This window comes from Squalius cephalus, assembly GCF_949319135.1.
Source record: "Squalius cephalus genome assembly, chromosome: 6".
In the NCBI taxonomy this organism is placed as follows: domain Eukaryota; kingdom Metazoa; phylum Chordata; class Actinopteri; order Cypriniformes; family Leuciscidae; genus Squalius; species Squalius cephalus.
In genome coordinates, this window is record NC_137127.1 from 31,953,870 (window position 1) to 31,973,779 (window position 19,910).

Below are 19,910 nucleotides of genomic sequence, written 5' to 3' on the forward strand. Positions count from 1 at the left end.
TGTTTTTAATTTTTAATCGGTGAGTTGTTAAATAGTTTGATGTGTGATTTAAGTTTAATGTAAATGTAAAGTCCTAGGTTTACATCACTGGTAATAGCAGGAAAAATTGTTCTCACTCGTCACAGAAGTCAGTCAAAAATCCGTAAACAAGTGCGAGTTTTGATTTCACTTGTTAAACCTTTAAATTGTGTTACCTTAAACGTTTAAACACAAGTTTTATCCATAGACCAAACGGTAAGAAAACTGTTTCTCCTTTTTTCTGTGCACAAACTTTTTCAAGTTCAATATTCCGCACCCCAGTGGGCGTAACCATTAAAGAAACAGAACAGAAATTATACATCAGAAAACACAGGAAATATCAGAATTCAAAGAAAGATACAAATATGATACCTCTAGTTAGTGCTTGCAAAATCAACACTCCAAACAAACAATACTAATGTGTAATGTGAATTCTGATATTTCCTGTGTTTTCTGATGTATAATTTCTGTAATTTAATATTTCAATAATTTGTATATTAGATTGAGCCTAATATACAAATTATTGAAATATTAAATTGGCTCTTACAGTAACCATTATTGTCACAGTATGGAGAAAAGGCAAGCACTGGCAACCGTTATTCTCAACAGTGTCTACTTCCAATCATGCAGGGACTCCACAGGAAACCAGACGGATCATCCGTTTCAGAGCAGAAAATGAGAACCGCTTTTTGAAGTCTAAAAGTTCTGCAAAACAACTTTGTGAGTAAGTCATTTGATCAGTATGCTTGACTGTATAAAACATATACATATTATTGTTTTAATTCTGCTAAAATTACTCATTCATATCATCTTCTGTTACAATATTACACACACCAGGTCCCACAGACCCGGTGTTGCAGTGTGATTTTAATATTTTATTAATTTCTCTTTTGTCTAGTGATTCCGCACTATTTCATTTTACCTGTACTACTGTGGTATGTGTGGTAAATGACAATAATATCTTATTTGTTATGATACAGGACATTGATCAAAGAACTTGGCCTGCAGGGACATGTCACTTCCCAACAGGTCTCCAAGGTCTCCATCTGAAAAAAATATATAAGGTAAGCAGAGACCAGTGTGGTTCTAGCTTGTTTTATATGGAGGGATTCCAAAATGGTCAAGGAATTCCATAAACGTTTAATGTAATCTTTTAAATGTAATGTAGACATTGTTTGTTTATATTCACTTCAGGACCTGAAAACCCCCAAAACAGGATCTGGAACGGATGTTGGCGAGGTAACAGCTGCCACATGGCAGTTTTTTGAGGACATGCACGAGGTGTTGGGTGCCAGGCCTTCAATGGACCCTCCTGTTGTGGTTGCATCTTTTAGTCCTGATGCTGATCCGATAACAATTCTTATGGTAAGGTTAGCTGCAATTGCATTTGTAATTATTTTAACAACACTATGTAGCTTGAAGTGTTATTGATTATTGATCACTTGATATGAGAATTGTAATGTACATAGTAATGTGATATTGTTATTAATGATACACCATTACCTTATTTCTTTGGTAGCACTCTATAATAAGGGTAATGCTGAACTAATGTTATTCATTGCAGTTATTATTATAAAGTGTTTCCTATAATATTATTTTTGGGGGGGATTCTCATAGGAGATTGTTGAGCCCAGCAGTCCAGACACCGCCTCAGAGACGGCCAATACCTCTGTAGCCTCTCCTGTTGCAACCCCAAACCCCTCACCAAAAAGGAAGAGGAGGAAGTCTATTGTGGAATTTTTAATAGAGGAAAGTGCTAAGGAGCAAAAGCGGCATGAAGAGAGTGAGGCAAAAATGGATAGGTTCTTAGGTCTGTTTGAAAAAATCATAGATAAAATATAATTAGAATAATATAAATTAAAATGTAATATAATTCTGTGCTGGCTTTGTAATTGTTTTTCCCTTTCATCACACAAGTTCCTGTTAGTGTATCCTGTGTTGTATAGTTCTTTTCTGTTAGTTAACAATAGACACATTTAAATGAAGTCACTTTTATTTATATACATTTTTAAAGTATTGTTGTAAAGTTTTCTTTCATCGAAGCAGAGACCAGGAGACAGTTGGGATCGCGTTCAACGGAAGTTATTCTTTATTGAGAACTCCGCTGTACGTCGCTGTAGTACTTCCAACATGATCTAACTCTAATACAGTATGCATTGTAGTTATATACATTCCAAGGGGGAGGGATTACATAGAGGTGGAGACTCTGAACAAAGCATGCTAATGAAGTAGGAACACACCCTACTCCAATTGAATCAGCATAACTATTCACATGCTGATACTGGCCAGGAACTCCAATTCCAAGAGCCATCCCAGAGCCATTAAAGACAAAAGGTGAAAGTAAATCAACCTAATGATTCAACGTCTGGGCTCCGAAAGGTGAGAATCAAGTGAACTGACTCATTTAAAACACAATAGAGAAAACAGGTCTGGCAGGAAAGGAGACTCTTGCTGGAGACTCAATAAATCAGTCTATAAACTTTATCAGTTTATATACTATTGCAGTGGAAAAACTAAATTAAACATTTAATAAATATGTAATACAACAGTATACAAAGTATTTATTTTATATACAATTGTTATATATATATATATATATATATATTTATTTATTTATTTATTTATTTATATTTATATTGTAAGAAAGTGCAATATTGTCAATAAAAAAGATTGTGTAAATAAATAACATGCAAACTATCTGTGTATAAAAATAATTAGTAAAAAACATTGTAAAATCACATATTCACATCCATGAGATGCTATAAGCAGCATCAACAACAAACAATACAATGGCAAATAGTCATTTTTCACATAGCTAACAAACTATATACATAGTACAGACATCCTTAAGGGTCTTGTACATGGCCTGAGACCAGGGCAGCCAGTCTGTCCCTTGTAGCATTCCCAGAGCTCTCGTTAACCGCTAGGGGCTCACGGGGTGGTTGGGGTTCAAGGATGTCCAAATCTGCATCTTCATCTGGCTCCAGAAAGTCCTCATTATCTAGACACACATTGTGTAGAAATGCACAGGACGCAATAACCAGAGGTGCAAATGTGGGTTTAACCTCCAAGGCTCTGAAAAGCGTAGACCTCCATCTGGTTTTCATCATCCCAAAAGCTCTTTCGATTATGCTGCGGGCCCTGGCATGATAATAGTTGAAGCGCCCTTGTATTTGCCCATTAACTGGCTCCTTGTAAGGTGTGATTAGGCAGACAGGTGTGTCCAAACAGGGATAGCCACCATCACCCAGAAGGATGTATCCTGTGGGAGGATACTGTCCTGCCCTGTAAAAGCTGCTGTTTTTCATGATGCGTGTATCATGAACTGATCCTGGGTAACCGACAAAGATATCTAGAAACCTGCCATTAGAATCACATATTGCTTGCATATTAAGTGAATAGAATCCTTTGTAATTCAGGTAGTCTAATCTGTACTGTTGAGGAGGTTTAATTCTGACATGGCTGTCATCTATTGCTCCCACAACATTGCTGAATGCAGGGCTTCCTGATAGCTGGACAAATCCTTGACCAACTGCATGAAGCTCTCCTGCCAGTGGGAAAGAAATGACTCGCTTCAGGTTGGTCATTATATTTTGTGCAACTCTGTGGATGATGCGATGGACTGTAGACTTGGGCACATTGAAAACCCGGGATACAACTGAATAGGACAGTCCATGAGCCAGCCAGTAAACATAGATCAGGACTTCCAGCTGGTTACCCCAGCCATGATCCTGTTCCCTCTGTAGGAGCCTCTGCAGACCATGCATGGCTCTTCTGCTGAGGCGAAAGTCCTGCTTCAGCTCAGCCTCCACATTAAACCACAAACGCAGGATGGGCATGTTGTTGTTGAGTCTGCAGTATGACCTAGGATGACCAGTCTGAAAAAAAGGAATTAAGTTCACGTCATTAGTTTTAAAAGAAGGATCTCTACTAGTTAAAACTGCAGGGAAACTTGCAATTTGGCATCTCAAAATATCAAAACTGATATTGAGAATTGTGAAACCATGATATATATTGTAACTGTGAAGTAAAATTAAAATTTTGGGTCATATTTGCTAGATAGCAGAAAAGGTTCCCACAGTTTTACATACAGTATGAATTTTACATTGTAGCCTGGTCAGAAATAAGTATATAAATGGCTGCTATTTTGCACAAGTTTATTTGTAATGGCCAGCAATAGGCCTATATGTAGTTTCTTCATTCACTGTGATCTGTACCTGCACTGGATTGCCCATTTCACATGTATTTAGTGTATTTTCAAAATACAAAACACTGTATTTGTATTTAAATATTTTTTTCCCACACAGTATTTTGTATTTTAAATAAATGTCCATGTATTTATGCCCATCTCTGTTCACGGTATTCCATCTTATCAGACCAGCACACATATCACACAATCTAGCTAGGCATATGTTAATATGTTTGCTACATACCACAGACGCATCCATCAGCATTCGCAGGCGTTGAACATGTCTCCGTTTTCTTGTCCGAGTTGAGGTAGACAAGTGCAGAAAGTGCAGAAAGATGTTTACAGCCCACACGAAAGAGACTGTCACATTGGAGGACGGCATATTGGTATTGTTGTCAGTTGTTGTCATGGAGACAGCCTGTAAAAACTCGTCGCTTCCGTAACGTCAGAGCCATCGCCGACGACTGATGACGTATCGGGTGCACGAAGGGTTGTTCCATTTCGTAGGGGAATTTTTCAACCCCTTGGCCATAACACTCTGTTTTAAGGGCCAAGGGGTACACTCGAAAACAAGGGGTAGGGCCAAGGGGTGAATTGGGATTGAGCCTAAATGTCTTTAATTGCTCCTTGCTGCAGTTGGTATGACACTCCCAGCCATGTTCGTATGTCTTGTTGTCTTATTCTGCTTGGCCCTGATAATTGCTGCTTGCAGCTATATTTAGGGGCCAAGCACCGAAGGTGCGTAGGCACCTATTGTATCTGTTCCCATTCTTATTATTATTCTTCCATTTCTTCCGACTGGGTGTCTATGGCAGCCCATAGAACCGCTTGCAGGAAAGTTATGAAATTTTGCACACTGATAGAGGACAGTCCAATCTGTCACCACAGCAAATTTGGTGTCTTAAAACCAATCCCTCTAGCGCCACAAACTGTCCAAAGTTGCACTCATGTTTATGCTAATAACTTTTGTACCACATGGGCTAGAAACAAAATTTTGTTTCTGTTATTGTTTTGTAATTGTTTCTGTTTGTATTTTAATTGTAATATGATATGCAACTGCAATCACTCATTTCTTGGACTGGGCAAATGTATATTGTCCATCTAAGTATGAACTGATTGTTTGTTCTTTACTGTTATTGTGAAGCGTGCTTGAGCTTGGGAAAGGCGCAATGTAAATTAAACATATTATTATCAACTAAACCTTTTAAGGATTTAATTACTAAGAAAGTTAAAAAAAAAAGTTGATAAACATACAGTATGCCCTTGTGAAAAAGAAGTGTACTTAATTGTATTGAAAGCGCACTTTTTGTGTGCTTTAAATAATAAAAGTATACTTTTTTAAAAGTGCACTTTCAGATAATATAATATAATTAAAATAAAAGATTAAATTAAATTAAAAATTAAAGACCACTTAAGTGTACTTAGATGGAATACACTTTAATGACAATATTTCTTAACACACTTAAGTGCACTTTTTACAAATGCACTTTGTAATAATATCTAATTAAGCTTAACTTAATGTAAGTACACTTTCATGACAATATTTCTAAACACACTTAAGTGTACTTTTTAAAAATGCACTTTGTAATAATGTCTAATTAAGTTTTACTTGAAGAAAGTACACTTTCTTCACAATATTTCTAAACACATAAGTGTACTTTTTAAAAATGCACTTTGTAATAATGTCTAATTACGTTTTACTTAAAGTACACTTTCCATCACAATATTTCTAAACACACTTAAGTGTACTTTTTAAAAATGCACATTATAATAATGTCTAATTAATTTTATTTAAAGAAAGTACACTTTCATGATAATATTTCTAAACACACTTAAAGGGGCATTCCACCCATTTGAACATTGTTTTTTATTTAAAGTGGGTCATATATGTAGTCGAAATGTAAAATAAATTTTGAATTTGGTGCCTTCGTGACCGAGGAAAGACAAAAAATAACTTCAGGACGCATTTGTATGAAAGACAACAACTCCCACAATGCACCACATTGCACAGCTCCGCAAGCCACTCCCACTAATCCAGAAAGCGCATATCTGCCTATAAATCACTCTTCCGTCTACAAGGCTAGCTACCACCAGAGCTTGAAATTCATTTCACATTCACAAAAAATGTCTAGTTATTTGGCGAACTCATTAGTGCATTACTCCTCGTTTGTATTTCTTTCGAAAAGGTGAATTATTGCATGGTACCTGGATGTTCAGTCAGAACATATGCGGTGCGAAACTAGGATAGTTCTCAACATAAACGTCCGTGTCCTCGTCTGATTCAGAGATTTCGTCCAGGAGAAATTGTCATCGTTGAAATTCTTTGCCGCAGACGGACTCTATCTCTGTGTTCGTAGCGGTTCGTAGTTGCATAGTGAGATCACCGGCGCCACCAGTCCGCCCTAACTCGAGCCAGTCCGGGCTCCTCGTCCGCGGCAGGCAGGTCTTCTGCCTCGGCTGCTCTTCGCTATAATGCGGCTTGTAAAGGTAGCCACAAACACCTGATTCAAGCACCAGACTTCCGAAATCCTCTTCTTCTATATCATATTGAGTACTCTCCTCCGCTATTGTCATTACTTTACATCTGTCTCCACAGCGCCTGTTAGCTTAGCTTCAAACAAGATGGAGGATATTGCTTTCAGTTTCAGAGAGTAAAGTCACACCCACTGATCTGTAATAGGTCTGTAGCGTGAGCGGGTCCCGCCCCCTGGGAAAGATGAGGAACTAGTGCTTGTAGTCTCAACAGAAATCCCCCCCTCTTACACTTCCTCCTACAATGACGCAAAATGACGATTTTTGCGTCATTGTAGGAGGAAGTGTAAAAGGTAAATAACGTATTTCTCCCGTCTCAGGGGAAAATGAGAGAGTGTTGCACGACCATTCAATAGTATGACTGGGTTTCTAACAATGCAAAGCTTAATGCAAATGGGTGGAGTGTCCCTTTAAGTGCATGTTTTTTTATTATTAATTATGATTTTATAGTGTTTTAAAGTTATTAAAGTTATAAGTTATTAAAGGAAATGTATTTTGATGTATTGACTAATATACTAAATAAAATAAGAATTTTAATGGAAAACATGGAAAATAATTGATTTTAATTTCAACTCAGGTGTGTTGTCCAAAAATAATTTGTTAATGTATTTGAAATGTGTTTAGTCTATTATAATGTGTGCATTAATGCACTTGAAATGTATTTTTCTAATACATTTTCTTATTGACATTTGATATTTTTGTCCGTTTTCTACATAATATTTGACAATAAAATGTAATTTGAGAGGAGTCTTAGCATAATAGTAATGTGTTGTACTTTACAGCTGTGAACAGAATACTTTCAATATCATTATGTTGTTCTAAGTCAGGGGTGTCCAAACTCAGTCCTGGAGACTGTCCTGCAGAGTTTAGCTCTAGCCTGCCTCAACACACCTACCTGGAAGTTTCTAGAATGCCTAGTAAGACCTTGATTATCTGGTTCAGGTGTGTTTAATTGGGGTTGGAGCTAAACTCTGCAGGACAGTGGCCCTCCAGGAGTAGGATTGGACATCCCTGTTCTAAGTCAATTAAACACATTTAATTGTAATCATACTACACTACACTGAACAAAAATATTTACTTTTAGTTAGGCGAAACTTGTGAACTTAGGCTACAGAGTCTAGCAACACAATGAGTTAGAACAACTTAAACTTAAACAGAAAAGCTGAAATAACCCTATACTGTCTATGGAAATAACATTTAACCATGCATGAAATATACAAACATGTTGTTTAACCCCCTGGGGTCGGCGGTATCGCCGGCGATACCAGCTCGCTTTTTTTTATCAGTGTAAAAGAAACTCATAAATACTCTGTTGACTTTGATTTTCCATAGGAGTTTCATACATCAGTCGATCCTGTTAAATGTGTATTTTTATTGTGCATACTCACAATAAAAACAAAGTGTTGTGCTTTTTGACAAATAAAGAAAAATAAACACGAAGCGAGTTCTGCCTTCTCTCTGTCAGTTAAGTCCATTCTGAAACGCGTCCGAAAATGAACCATAACTCAGCGAATACTTCTCACACAGACACATGAGATATGTCTTTATGAAGCTTGAAATCTCTTCTTTTAAATGAAGTAATTTATATAAAAAACAAATATTCTCAGCTTATGTAGTCCCTTTAAAAGCAAGGAGAGGTACCGTTTTTTCGTTCTCCCTTGATTAACTTTAATGAGCTGAGGCCGCCCCGCCCCCGGCGCTATTCACATGGTAAATAGTTTAGGTGATCTATGCATCGCATACACCCCCCAATCAATGCCATAAAAACACAGTTTCTTCATCAGACTCACTGATAGTTCATCGCGTTTTGAGTATGACACGCTTCTCCGGTAAAGACGCCCTTCAGATGATTCTGGACAGCGAGGAAGAATGCACCTTTTCCTCAGAGGAAGATTGTAACTCGGATGACGAACGGCAGCATTTTGAAGAGCGAATTGATCCCGCCGTGGACACAATTTCGGAGTAGGTTTTACTGTTATATAATTATTTTTCTGATAATATAGAACTCATGAATTTTCAGACTATATTTTGCTTAGTTTTGGCTAGCTTTTGACATCTTACAGGAAAGATTGCCTTACAATATCCCTAACATTCGTGTATATGCTCAAGTGTAAACTTTTTCAATGTGATAGGCTATTACTCTCTAAACATATTTGTATATTAAATATATTTCACTCAGTTTTGATTAGCTTATAACACTGATTATCATGCTAAAATACTGCCTAATGTTTAATGTAGCTTATTTGCGAATATCTGCTTAAGTGTAATGTGATTTAGTCTAAATATATTTCAGCCTCCGGTAAAATATGTGATAGCCTAGGCCTACTGGCTAAATACTAGACATTATATATATATATATATATATATATATATATATATAAATGTATGATTTTGGTTAGACTATGACACGGCTTATCATTCTTCAATACTGCCTTATGCACAGATGTTTGTGAATACAGGTGTAAATGTTTGAAATGTATTGATGCGTCGTTCCGTTCGTTTGAAATGTATTGATGCGTCGATCCGTTCATTGCGTGCGTCACTAAATGCGTGCGGTCTATATGGCCCATAAACAGATACTCGCGGTGATATTTCTCTGTCCTATGGACCATCAACAGATATATACATACATTGTGCGTCCATAACAATTAATTGCCCATCAGTTTACTTTGGATAATGTATGCTAACAGTTTTTTTTTTGTTTGTTTGTTTTTTAGGAATGTGGCTGCAGCTAACTCTCCTTCTACAGCACCTCACAAAGGGGCACGCAGGTGTCGTTCAGTTCTCAGTGTGATGGAGAATCTTCCCGAGTAAGTCCACAGACTTAATATTTACAGATGAAATATAATTGTTTACATCGTCATAATATAAAAGTACATATTCTTGTGTGATATTACAAAAACTGTTGTCTTTTTTTTATCCATGGCCATTAGTGATCGATAATGATAATAATACAGTGTCTTTGATTGTGTTATCAGTATGCTCACAGTGTGTTTTGTTTTGTTTTTTACAGATGTGACAATGAATGCTCACATTTGATTTGCTTAGAGCCCGCATCAAAGGGGCATAAGCATTTACTGTGAGATACCTGCCTTTACTTTTGTTTATCACTCACAATTGCTTTGTTTATAGCAGACTGATTGTTTTTTTTATTTTGCTCACATTTGATTTGCTTAGAGCAAATTTAGAACATTTAGTTCCTCCACATAGAGGGATTACAATAAAACAGATTGAAAAACAAAACCTTTGAATCTCCTCTACTTCTTTCAGGCTCCTTCACTTGATGGCCCATTAGCCAATGGGGGAGTGTCTGTCACACCCCTGGTCTGAATCTCATTAATATTGATAGGCCATTACCACTCCCATGCATAAACCTCTTCTGACAAAAAAACTGTTTTACAAAGTGTAAATCAATGTATTGTTTTATTTGAACAATTAGGCAGGATGATTTTCACATCAAATTGAAGCCAGAACTCGAAGCGACAACATTCATTAGTCAAAAGTCTTGTTGACACATGTTTAGTATGTGTTTTGTGGTCTTATTTCAGCAACTTTCATTTTTATTTTTTTCAATAACCACTCATAAACATTATTCTCTTAAAAATTCAAACATATACATGCATGTTGATCACATATTATGGTAGCCCTGTTTGTGCTATATAGAGTGAATTTACACTTTTGCCATTAACCCTCTGAGGTCGGCAAACGCGCCGGCGCGTTTTGCTGGATTTTCTTCACATAGTAGCACTATAAACTTAAATTTCTCCGTCATTTATGGTCATACAGAAAAAAGAAATATAAAAAAAGAATCTGTGATATTTCTACTTTTGTATGTGTCCACTTATAATCAAATCAAAACATTGTGCTTTTGTAAAATAAAGAAAATAAACAGGGTGTGCGTTCTGCCTCTCCGTCGCGGTGAACTTTTTTTCTTGAGCACGTCTATAAACTGAAACAAAACTCAGCGAATACTTGTCACACATTTATGAGCCATATACCTTTATAAACATTTAAGTGTGTACTTTTAAATGATCGGATTCAAACTGAAAACAAATATTCTCTGTTTAAGTAATTTGTATAAAACCAACAAGATGTCCAGCTTCTCAAACGCTTCCTAATTATTTTTAATTTGACCACGCCCACTCGCGCAAAAGAGATTCACATGGAAATTTCCACATGGAACGTGAACGCGCTCATTACCTCAAAAACAAAACACCAAAACACTTCACAAGTCTCTGCTTTTCGTCGAGTTTGAAAGACGCGCCGTGAGCTTACGTTGGATTTACATCAGAAGAAGAAGAACGCGATTTGAAGACAAGAAAGATGTAAGGTAAGAAATTCTTACAAATTAGTTATTGTTGCATAAATTTTACATTGCAGTTGAACTGTTGCTAGATATATGGTGAATATTATAATATTTAGACCCGTGTTTACTGTTACTGTGTTTGTGGATATCTGCTCAAAGGCTATATGGTAACCATAATGTTTTATATTTGAGTGCGATCGCGTTTGAATGTATCATATTTTGGATCGCGATCGCATTTGAAAAGCAAAACGCACCAAACGGCTTCATGTTTTTACTATTATTTAATTTCATATCATCATAACGAATGGAAACATTTGAAGTAACATGATAATCAATATATTTTTCTCTAGCTTAGTTGTTACTGAAATCTTTTGGAAGATTTATAGGCTGCTATAGGTTATTGTTATTATTTTATGCAGCACTGCGCATAGCCTATGCCTACAAGGTACAACAAACCTGGTGTTCATTATATTATATATTGTTGGAAACATTTGTGTGTGTGTGTGTGTGTGTGTGTGTGTGTATTCTGTGAATTTTAAAAAGCAATTTTAACCAGAAAAATCTAAAATTTATTCCCAAAAATCGTGCAGGCCTTTCTCTTGATATAAGTATGTTCACTTTTTTTTTTTCTTTCAGGGCCCAGATGCCACTGAGTCCTGCTGACTTCAACATTCACACGAGTCTCTGTACATGAACATGGTAAAGTGAAAATCAAACACCTTGGAAATGAAAGGTATGTACAATGTTTTTCGGAATGGCAGAAAGGTCTCTGTCTTTGGATCATTGTTTTCAATAAGTGCTTTTTTGTCATTTGTTGTGTATCTTTGGATTATGTTGTGTTGTAAATAAATCCAAACAATCTAAAAGCCATTCTTTTTTAAATCTCCTCATTCTTTGTGAAAGGTTGCTCAGAATGACAGGGCCTGATAGCTCCTAATAGGGCCGTTAGAGGAGGGTCTTTGTCTTTCTCAGGTGTGAAAAGCTTACATATTAATGACCTAAATGACATAAAGCTTTCTCACACAAAACACGTCGTAAAAATTTTAAATCAATATATTGTCTTCTCTGAATGAGCAGTCAGGGTGATTTTCACATAGTTTTAGAGCAAATATTCTAGGCTACGTCATACAATTTTCAAAAGTCTTGTGAAGAAATAATCAGTATGGGTTTCATGACCTTATTTCAGTGAGAATTTTTTTTTGTATTTTCACAAACCACGCATAAATGTCATTATCTCAAAACTACAAACTTTTACATACATGCTGCTGATATATTATTGTAGCAGAGTTTGTGCTGAATACAGTGTAATTAGACGTTAGCCATGAAAATGTCACAAGTAACAGAAATAACCACAAATGTCCAGAAATAACCAGAACATGTCAGAACACCTCCAGGGCCCAGAAAACAGCTCAGACCCCAGAGAGTTAAAAGAAGAGAATTCAAGCTTCATGCCTGTGTGTCTGTATGTCTGTTTGACTGAGTATTCGCTGAGTTAGTTCATTTTCGGACGCGTTTCAGAATGGACTTCACTGACAGAGAGAAAGCAGAACTCACATCATGTTTATTTGTCTTTATTTGGCAAAAAGCACAACACTTTGTTTTTATTGTGAGTATTCACAAAAATAATACACATTTAACAGAATCGATTGATGTATGAAACTTGTTTGTAATATCAAAGTCAACAGAGCAAAATTAATCTCTTTTGAACTGATAAAAAGCGCCAACCCCAGGGGGTTAAAGGCCCCAAAAGCCCCCGAACCCTTGAAGAACAATAATAAATAAATAAATAAATAAATAAATAAATATATATATATATATATATATATATATATATATATATAAAATAGACAGAAAATATTACTTGTCTTACCTTATTCTGATTTTATGATACACTCAAAATATTCCACAACAAATCCTTTAAATTTAATGTAAAAATAAAAACGAAAGTAAGCAGTGTTGGGCTCACGTAACCCTCTCATTAGAATCAAAATGTTTCAACATTTGCGATGTATTTGGATGCTAAACTATTCTTTATTATAGGCTTTGTACTTCACTCGTGTTCCAATATCGACGGAAAAAATCATCCTCTTCACACTTGCAAAAATGTGCTTGGAAACATCACAGTGGAGCGTTGCTTACCGTGAATGTACGAATTGTACTACTGACTATTTAAAACAGAGCAGTGTAATTTTTATATGTTAGGTTGACTATTTTATTATTATATTTTATTAGGGCTATAATGAACAGGCTGCGATGTCAATATTGCAATGCTGGAATGTGTGTGTGTGTGTATGTGTGTGTGTGTGTGGCGCGGGCGCGATTGAACAGTGGACACATAAAAACATACTCCGCCATTTTGTTCATACAGGACGACATTCAAACTGCAAAGTGTTAACTTATATTTGTGTACAGTCGCAATAAAACACAACATTGTGCTTTTGTAAAAAAAAAATTCAAGCAATCCGCCCTCGAAATGGCACTAATTTAAAAAAAAAAAAAAACTAAAATGCTCACAGCTGCATGGGCATTCATAATGGTGCGCGTCCACAGCGAGGAACGAGCAGAGAAGAGCGAACATTTTTTAGTTAATTCCTACTTCCATAGGAATTCATTGAAAACGCTCGCTCTGCTCCGCACCATTATCAATGTCAGTACGGACGAACATATTTTACTTTCGTTTTTAAGTTAGCGATACAAAAGCCTCCGGCACTGTCACACGTCGATTAATCAGGCGGTAAAATATACTCACAGTCACATACCAAGTATATTTTTATATAGAATCAATAGGCCTACCTGATTTTGAACACAAGAGGGCAGTATAGCCCTATGTATGACTTGACTTTTATGGGACTAAATAGTACTATTACTATTTTTAAACTTATAAATCATTCTTAAATTGAAAAAAAAAAAAAAAGAATATAATGGGTTTAGTTGTTATATTTGTATACTTTTATATAGAAATAAATGGTGAATAATTACATTTTTAGAAGATATGAGGCTTTTAGTGTTTCCTTTTTGTACATTAATTTAATCCCTCACTATATCAAAACCGTTTGAAATATTTAATATCCGTTCACAATTTAGCATCTTTAATGTATTTTCATAATGTTGAAAAAGTTTGGTGAGAATAAAATAAACCACTTAGGAGGAGTAGCTAAAAACTTCAGAAAAAGAGTCTGAAATATCCAAAAAATCCACATTCAGACCTAAATATCTGACTTCCTGTTGGTCAGAGCTAATGACTGTAAATTAGAAAGTTGTCTGGCTCGATGAGAACAATATACATACTCATTTTTGTTACTGTATATAAAACTAACCCATACTTTTGTCAAAAACATTTTGAAAGTGACACACTTCCTGCTGCCAGTTGTTGGTGCTATTTTTGTTTGGTGGGGATTGGATGAATTCTCTAGGAGGAGTATTTCAAATTCCACAGCAAGCGTTTTCCAAACAAACCATAATAGCCGACTTCCTGTTGGGCTGGCGTAAAACTTAGAGCACGAACGTTGTTCGGCCTGATGAGATCTATATGTGTACCGAGTTTCATATTAATTCATGCAAGCGTGTTTGATATATGGTCCAAGTTTTCAGACCCCGTTCAAGGTTGCGCTGCTGAGCCCCCCTGCCACGCCCGGGTATCAGCTTCAGCCCGCCCCTGATGGCCGTGGGGTTCTGAAAGCAAGTTAAGGGCCCCAAAAGCCCCTGAAACCTTGAAAAACAAACATTAAACTCAAAATCCCCCCCCCCCCCCATTAAACTCAAAATATAGATTAGTCTATATAGATTAGCATTACATTATAAATATAATCTATTATTATGAAAATACCTGGCATGGCTTGAAAAACACAGGTAACTCAAATATCATTGCAATCATGTTTATTATCTTCAAAACATCTTTATCTGCATGTTACAGCGCGATCTCTGTTAGCTTTGTGTGTATCAGTGACGTCCTGGAATGTCACATGATCATGGCTCTTCTTCATGTTCCATATATGGACTATTATTGTGCATATGGCGCCCTCAGGCTATTGGTATGAATTGAAAACACAGTATCAGAGTATCCAAGTGCTCATAATGATTACATCGACGCATTTGGGTATAAATTCAATAAATATTATTCCTGTCTATAGAAATCTGATGTAAACCTATGAGAATATATCAATATTTCTCCAAATCTGCACATTTTTGAGCTAAAGCCCTGAGGGACGTTTTTTTGTGAATCGCTTTCATGACAACAGCACAGGAGTTTTTTATGAATGAAAGCGGCTGACGCGCATAATTCATATTAAAGGTATCGACTCATTTTTTCATTTCATAACTCCTGACACAAATGAAGAAATAACTGTCGCTATAAGTTTCTCAGAATACAATAGTGGTCAAATACTGAAACTGGAGTCTTATATCTTTTTAATGATGTATAGTTTGTCAAGGTATAACGTTAAATCTGATTGTAACTTTGAACTATATATAAAAAAAAAAACGCTTCAGTGCGCCCGCGCACTGGCAACGGTTAACAGGTTAACAAACAGAGCACTTCTTTGAGGTAGCTTGAACAATCAAGTAATAAATAACATAAATTCTTCACTTTTGCAGGGCTTGAATTTCGGTGTGGGAATGTGGGGATTGCGCATAATTTGAACCATTCTCGCAAGGTTAGCTTTTATAGTGCGAGAAATTCCCGCACAAATATATTTGCTTCATCTCAGAGCAAATGATTAAAAAAAATTCACAGATGCGAGAAAAAATATGTCAAACTGTCTTTTATTTTCTAATTTAATTCCTCAATCAGCGCTGGACCGGCATTCTCTCGCCGGTTTCACACTGCACGCGTTAGCAGAGCGTATTTTTTTCGGCGCCCATGTTAACAGATTAGAGCATTCACACCGCACGCAGAGGCGGCGCGGCAGCGCGTAGCAGGAGCAGAGCAGGAGCAGCAGTGCCGCGATAGTTTCGGCACCTGGTCTATTTTTGCTGCATTGATCATGGCCAAAATACACCGCAGTTTTACCCAAAAAGCGCATTGATGATATCTAATGTGTTTTAAACAATCAATCAAATGACCAACAGCAATTTAAAAAGAAAACAAATGTCCAAAAACAAACTTGTTGCCCGAACAATAAAAACAAAGATGAACCAAAAGTTATATAAATTAAATTATTAATAAAATAAGCTTCTTGACAAGTCTTCTTAAATGTATTTGAAAACGAAGTAAAGCAATGCCAACTTACCCATTATAGAGTAGTCTACTCTGTCTGTACACATGCCACGGTTCAGCCGCACGTGACAAACGCTGCTAGTGTTAAAGCATAGCGCGCATGTCCTGCTCCCGCTCACCATACGCACTGCTCCTACGCTGCTTCACTCTGCCAACGCGTGCAGTGTGAAACTGGCGTTAGTCTTCCGCTGAGCCCTGGCTGTAGACAGATCATTTGTTTCACGCTATCAATGCAGTGGTCTGCGTTGGGCTGATCTTATTCACACTATGGAGTGTAGCTGCAGCATTCTAACATTTTGAGTCATAATGAGCTGTTTGTCAAGAAATTATCTGCTTCCAAATTATGTCATTTCGAAACTGAAACATTAAAAACCATTTTGCTCTTTATGGTGTGCGAGTGATAGAGCGCGGCAGCAACGAACCAACTGATCAGCTCACAGCGTAACAACATTGAATGCTCGGCCGAACAGCTGATCATAGCTGTACAGGGCGCCTTATTATTTTCATCTCCATAAATATATCTAGTAGTAAAGCTAATGCAAGGGCTAGAAATCTATAAATCTTTTGCTGATACTTCCTTGTCATCATGGAGAGCGCAGTTCATGGTTGCATAGCAACGACAGACTCCACGGAGAGCAAACGCTTGTGGAAAGGAGACAGCAGTGCGCCCGCGCTTTCACTTGTTTTTACACTTGTTTTTCACTTGGTCTAACTCTGTGCCACCGCATAACTATAGTTGTGTTAAAAAATAATGAGAATATATATACATATATATATATATCCGAGTCCTGATTGGGAGGTAACGTCCGATTCCGATCAAGTCTCAAACCACGTGATCGGGCCCGATTTCCGATCACGTGATTGGATCTGGACATCCCTAATATACATACCTATTTTTGTGACTCTAAGTAAAACTAAGCCCCCATTTTTGACTAAAGGTGGCGCTACTGAGCCCCTCACCACGCCGTTTCTGAAATTTTGCACATGTCTACTGGCTAATAAATGTGATGTGTCTGTCGAGTTTCATCCAATTTCAAGCATGCTAAGAGTCTCAAAAGCATCTGAAAAGAATATTAAAGTTTGATACGTTGCCACGGCAACAGTATCTAAGATTTCAAGAATCCTTTCACAGGTCTACATCTGCCGTGTATTTACATTATACACATAAAGTTTGAAGCAAATCGGGTAAAAATAAGAGGGTGATTTCAAAGCATTTTGAAAGTGACACAATTCCTACTGCCAGTTGGTGGTGCTATAACTTTGACTCACAATAGTCACATCCATATGATCGGCCTCTTACAATGATCACACTGTTGAAGTTTTATCAAGATCAGTCAATGTATGCTTAAGTTATAACACACTTCCTGTTTCTCTTTTCTCGCCATAAATTCGTTTCCTCGCCACGGCCAAACCGTTCGAGATATAAAAAATGTAGCATCCTCAGTGTCTTGACTTCATGCACACCAAGTTTGGTGGCAATCGGAAGAATTGCCTAGGAGGAGTATTTAAAATTCCACAGCATGCATTTCCAAACAACCCATAATAGCCGACTTCCTGTTGGGCTGGCGTAAAACTTAGAGCACGAACGTTGTTCGGCCTGATGAGATCTATATGTGTACCGAGTTTCATACTAATTAATGCAAGCGTGTTTGATATATGGACCAAGTTTTCGGACCCTGTTCAAGGGGGCGCTGTTGAGCCCCCCTTCCACGCCCGGGTACCAGCTTCAGCCCGGCCCTGATGGCCTTGGGTTGTGACCTGTGTGCAAAGTTTCAAGAGTTTTTGAGCATGTTAAGGGCCCCAAAAGTGCCCGAAAGCTTGACAAATAAAAATAAAAATAATAATCCTTACGAAAACAATAGGGCCTTTGCCCTTTCAGGGCTTGGGCCCTAATAATCCTTAGAAGACCAATAGGGCTCTTCGCCCTTTCAGGGCTTGGGCCCTAATAAATAATCCTAACGAAAACAATAGGGCCTTCGCCCTTTCAGGGCTTGGGCCCTAATAAAAACGAAAGTAAGCGGTGCTGGGCTCACGTAACTCTCTCATTAGAATCTAAATGTTTCAACATTTGCAATGTATTTGGATGCTAAACTATTCTTTATTATAGGCTTTGTACTTCACTCATGTTCCAATAAAGACGGAAAAAATCATCTTCACATGCACAAAAATGTGCTTGGAAACATCACAGTGGAGTGAACGTACGAATTGTACGAAACATCACTTACCGTGAATGTACGAATTGTACTTCTGACTATTTAAACAGAGCAGAATCATTTTTATATGTTAGGTTGACTATTTTATTAATCTATTTTATTAAAGCTATAATGAACAGGCTGCAATGTCAAGATTGCAATGCTGGAATGTGTGTTTGTGTGTATTTGTGTGTGTGTGATGCGCGATCGAACAATGGAGACATAAAAACATACTCCGTCCTTTTGTTCGTACAGGACATCATTCAAACTGAAAAGTGTTTAATTATATTTGTGTACACTCGCAATAAAACACAGCATTGTACTTTTGTCAAACTATAAACTTGTCAACCTATATATATATATATATATATTAGAGCCCTGCAAGCCCGTCGGGGCCCGACGGGGCCCGACAGGCTAAGCCCATTCGGGCCGGGCTCGGGCCGTTTTTTTTTTTTTACAGATCGGGCTCGGGTCGGGCTCGGGCTTATTTTAGCTTCTCTCCTCATTGTGTATATAATTAACGTGCAGCAGAGCACACGTCACGAAGTGTGTATGAAATATTGTTATATTGATTATATTATAAATATTATACATCACCTAAGAAAGTAACACAAACGCAACACGCATACACGAACGCGCGCGCGTCACTCACGTGCATTAAACAGGTGACACTTTAGTTACTGAAAAGCAAAGAAAGGTAGGCCGTTTATTTACTTATTTTTGCGGTTTGATCCCGTAGCACTATATTCTCCCTTCATGTTTATGCTTCTGTGTAATGGACGGTTTGTCCAATATTTTTGGGCATGATGTTTCAGGCCTATAATAAAAGTTTACCTCTTAGTAGCGTGTGACGTGTGTGTGTTTGCGTGTGTAGCAGAGACAGTGCGCATCAGAGAGCGCGCGATGTGTGTGTGTTTGCGTGTGTAGCAGAGACAGCGCGCATCAGAGAGCGCGCGACGTGTGTTTGCGTGTGTAGCAGAGACAGCGCGCGAGAGAGAGAGAGCGCGCCAAAGAGCGCGCGCGTCAGAGAGAGCTTAAAAGTGATTGATGTTGGTCTCGGGTCGGGTCGGGTTCGGGCTGAAAAAATTGCAGGCGTTGTCGGGCTGGGGTCGGGTAGGGCTTGAACACCACGGGCCAGGGCCGGGCTAGGGCTGGAGTTTTTGGCCCGTGCAGGGCTCTAATATATATATATATATATATATATATATATATATATATATATACATTTTATTAGAAAGCACTTTTCTGAGTACTCAAAGACACTTTACATAGAAAAAAAAAAATCACAAAAGCAGCAGGAACAACATCAAATAGAAACTAAGCTAAGGACTAAGGACTAATAGGACTAAGCTAAACATTAAAAGCAATTTTAAAAAGGTGAGTTTTTGTCAGTGCTTTGAATGTTGGAAGGTCAGTGCAGTCATGGATTTGTTTGGGGAGAGAGTTCCAGAGGGAGGG

General features: G+C 37.4%; 1 protein-coding gene across 1 annotated transcript; it reads right to left on the bottom strand.

The window, feature by feature from the left end:
- Nucleotides 1-2,864: 2,864 nt before the first annotated feature.
- Nucleotides 2,865-4,589, bottom strand: LOC307159883 (putative nuclease HARBI1; the record flags this gene model as incomplete). Its single annotated transcript, XM_079873582.1, has 2 exons — nucleotides 2,865-3,896; nucleotides 4,452-4,589. 2 exons carry the CDS (start codon nucleotides 4,587-4,589, stop codon nucleotides 2,865-2,867), a joined length of 1,170 nt encoding a protein of 389 aa, XP_079729708.1.
- Nucleotides 4,590-19,910: the final 15,321 nt, after the last annotated feature.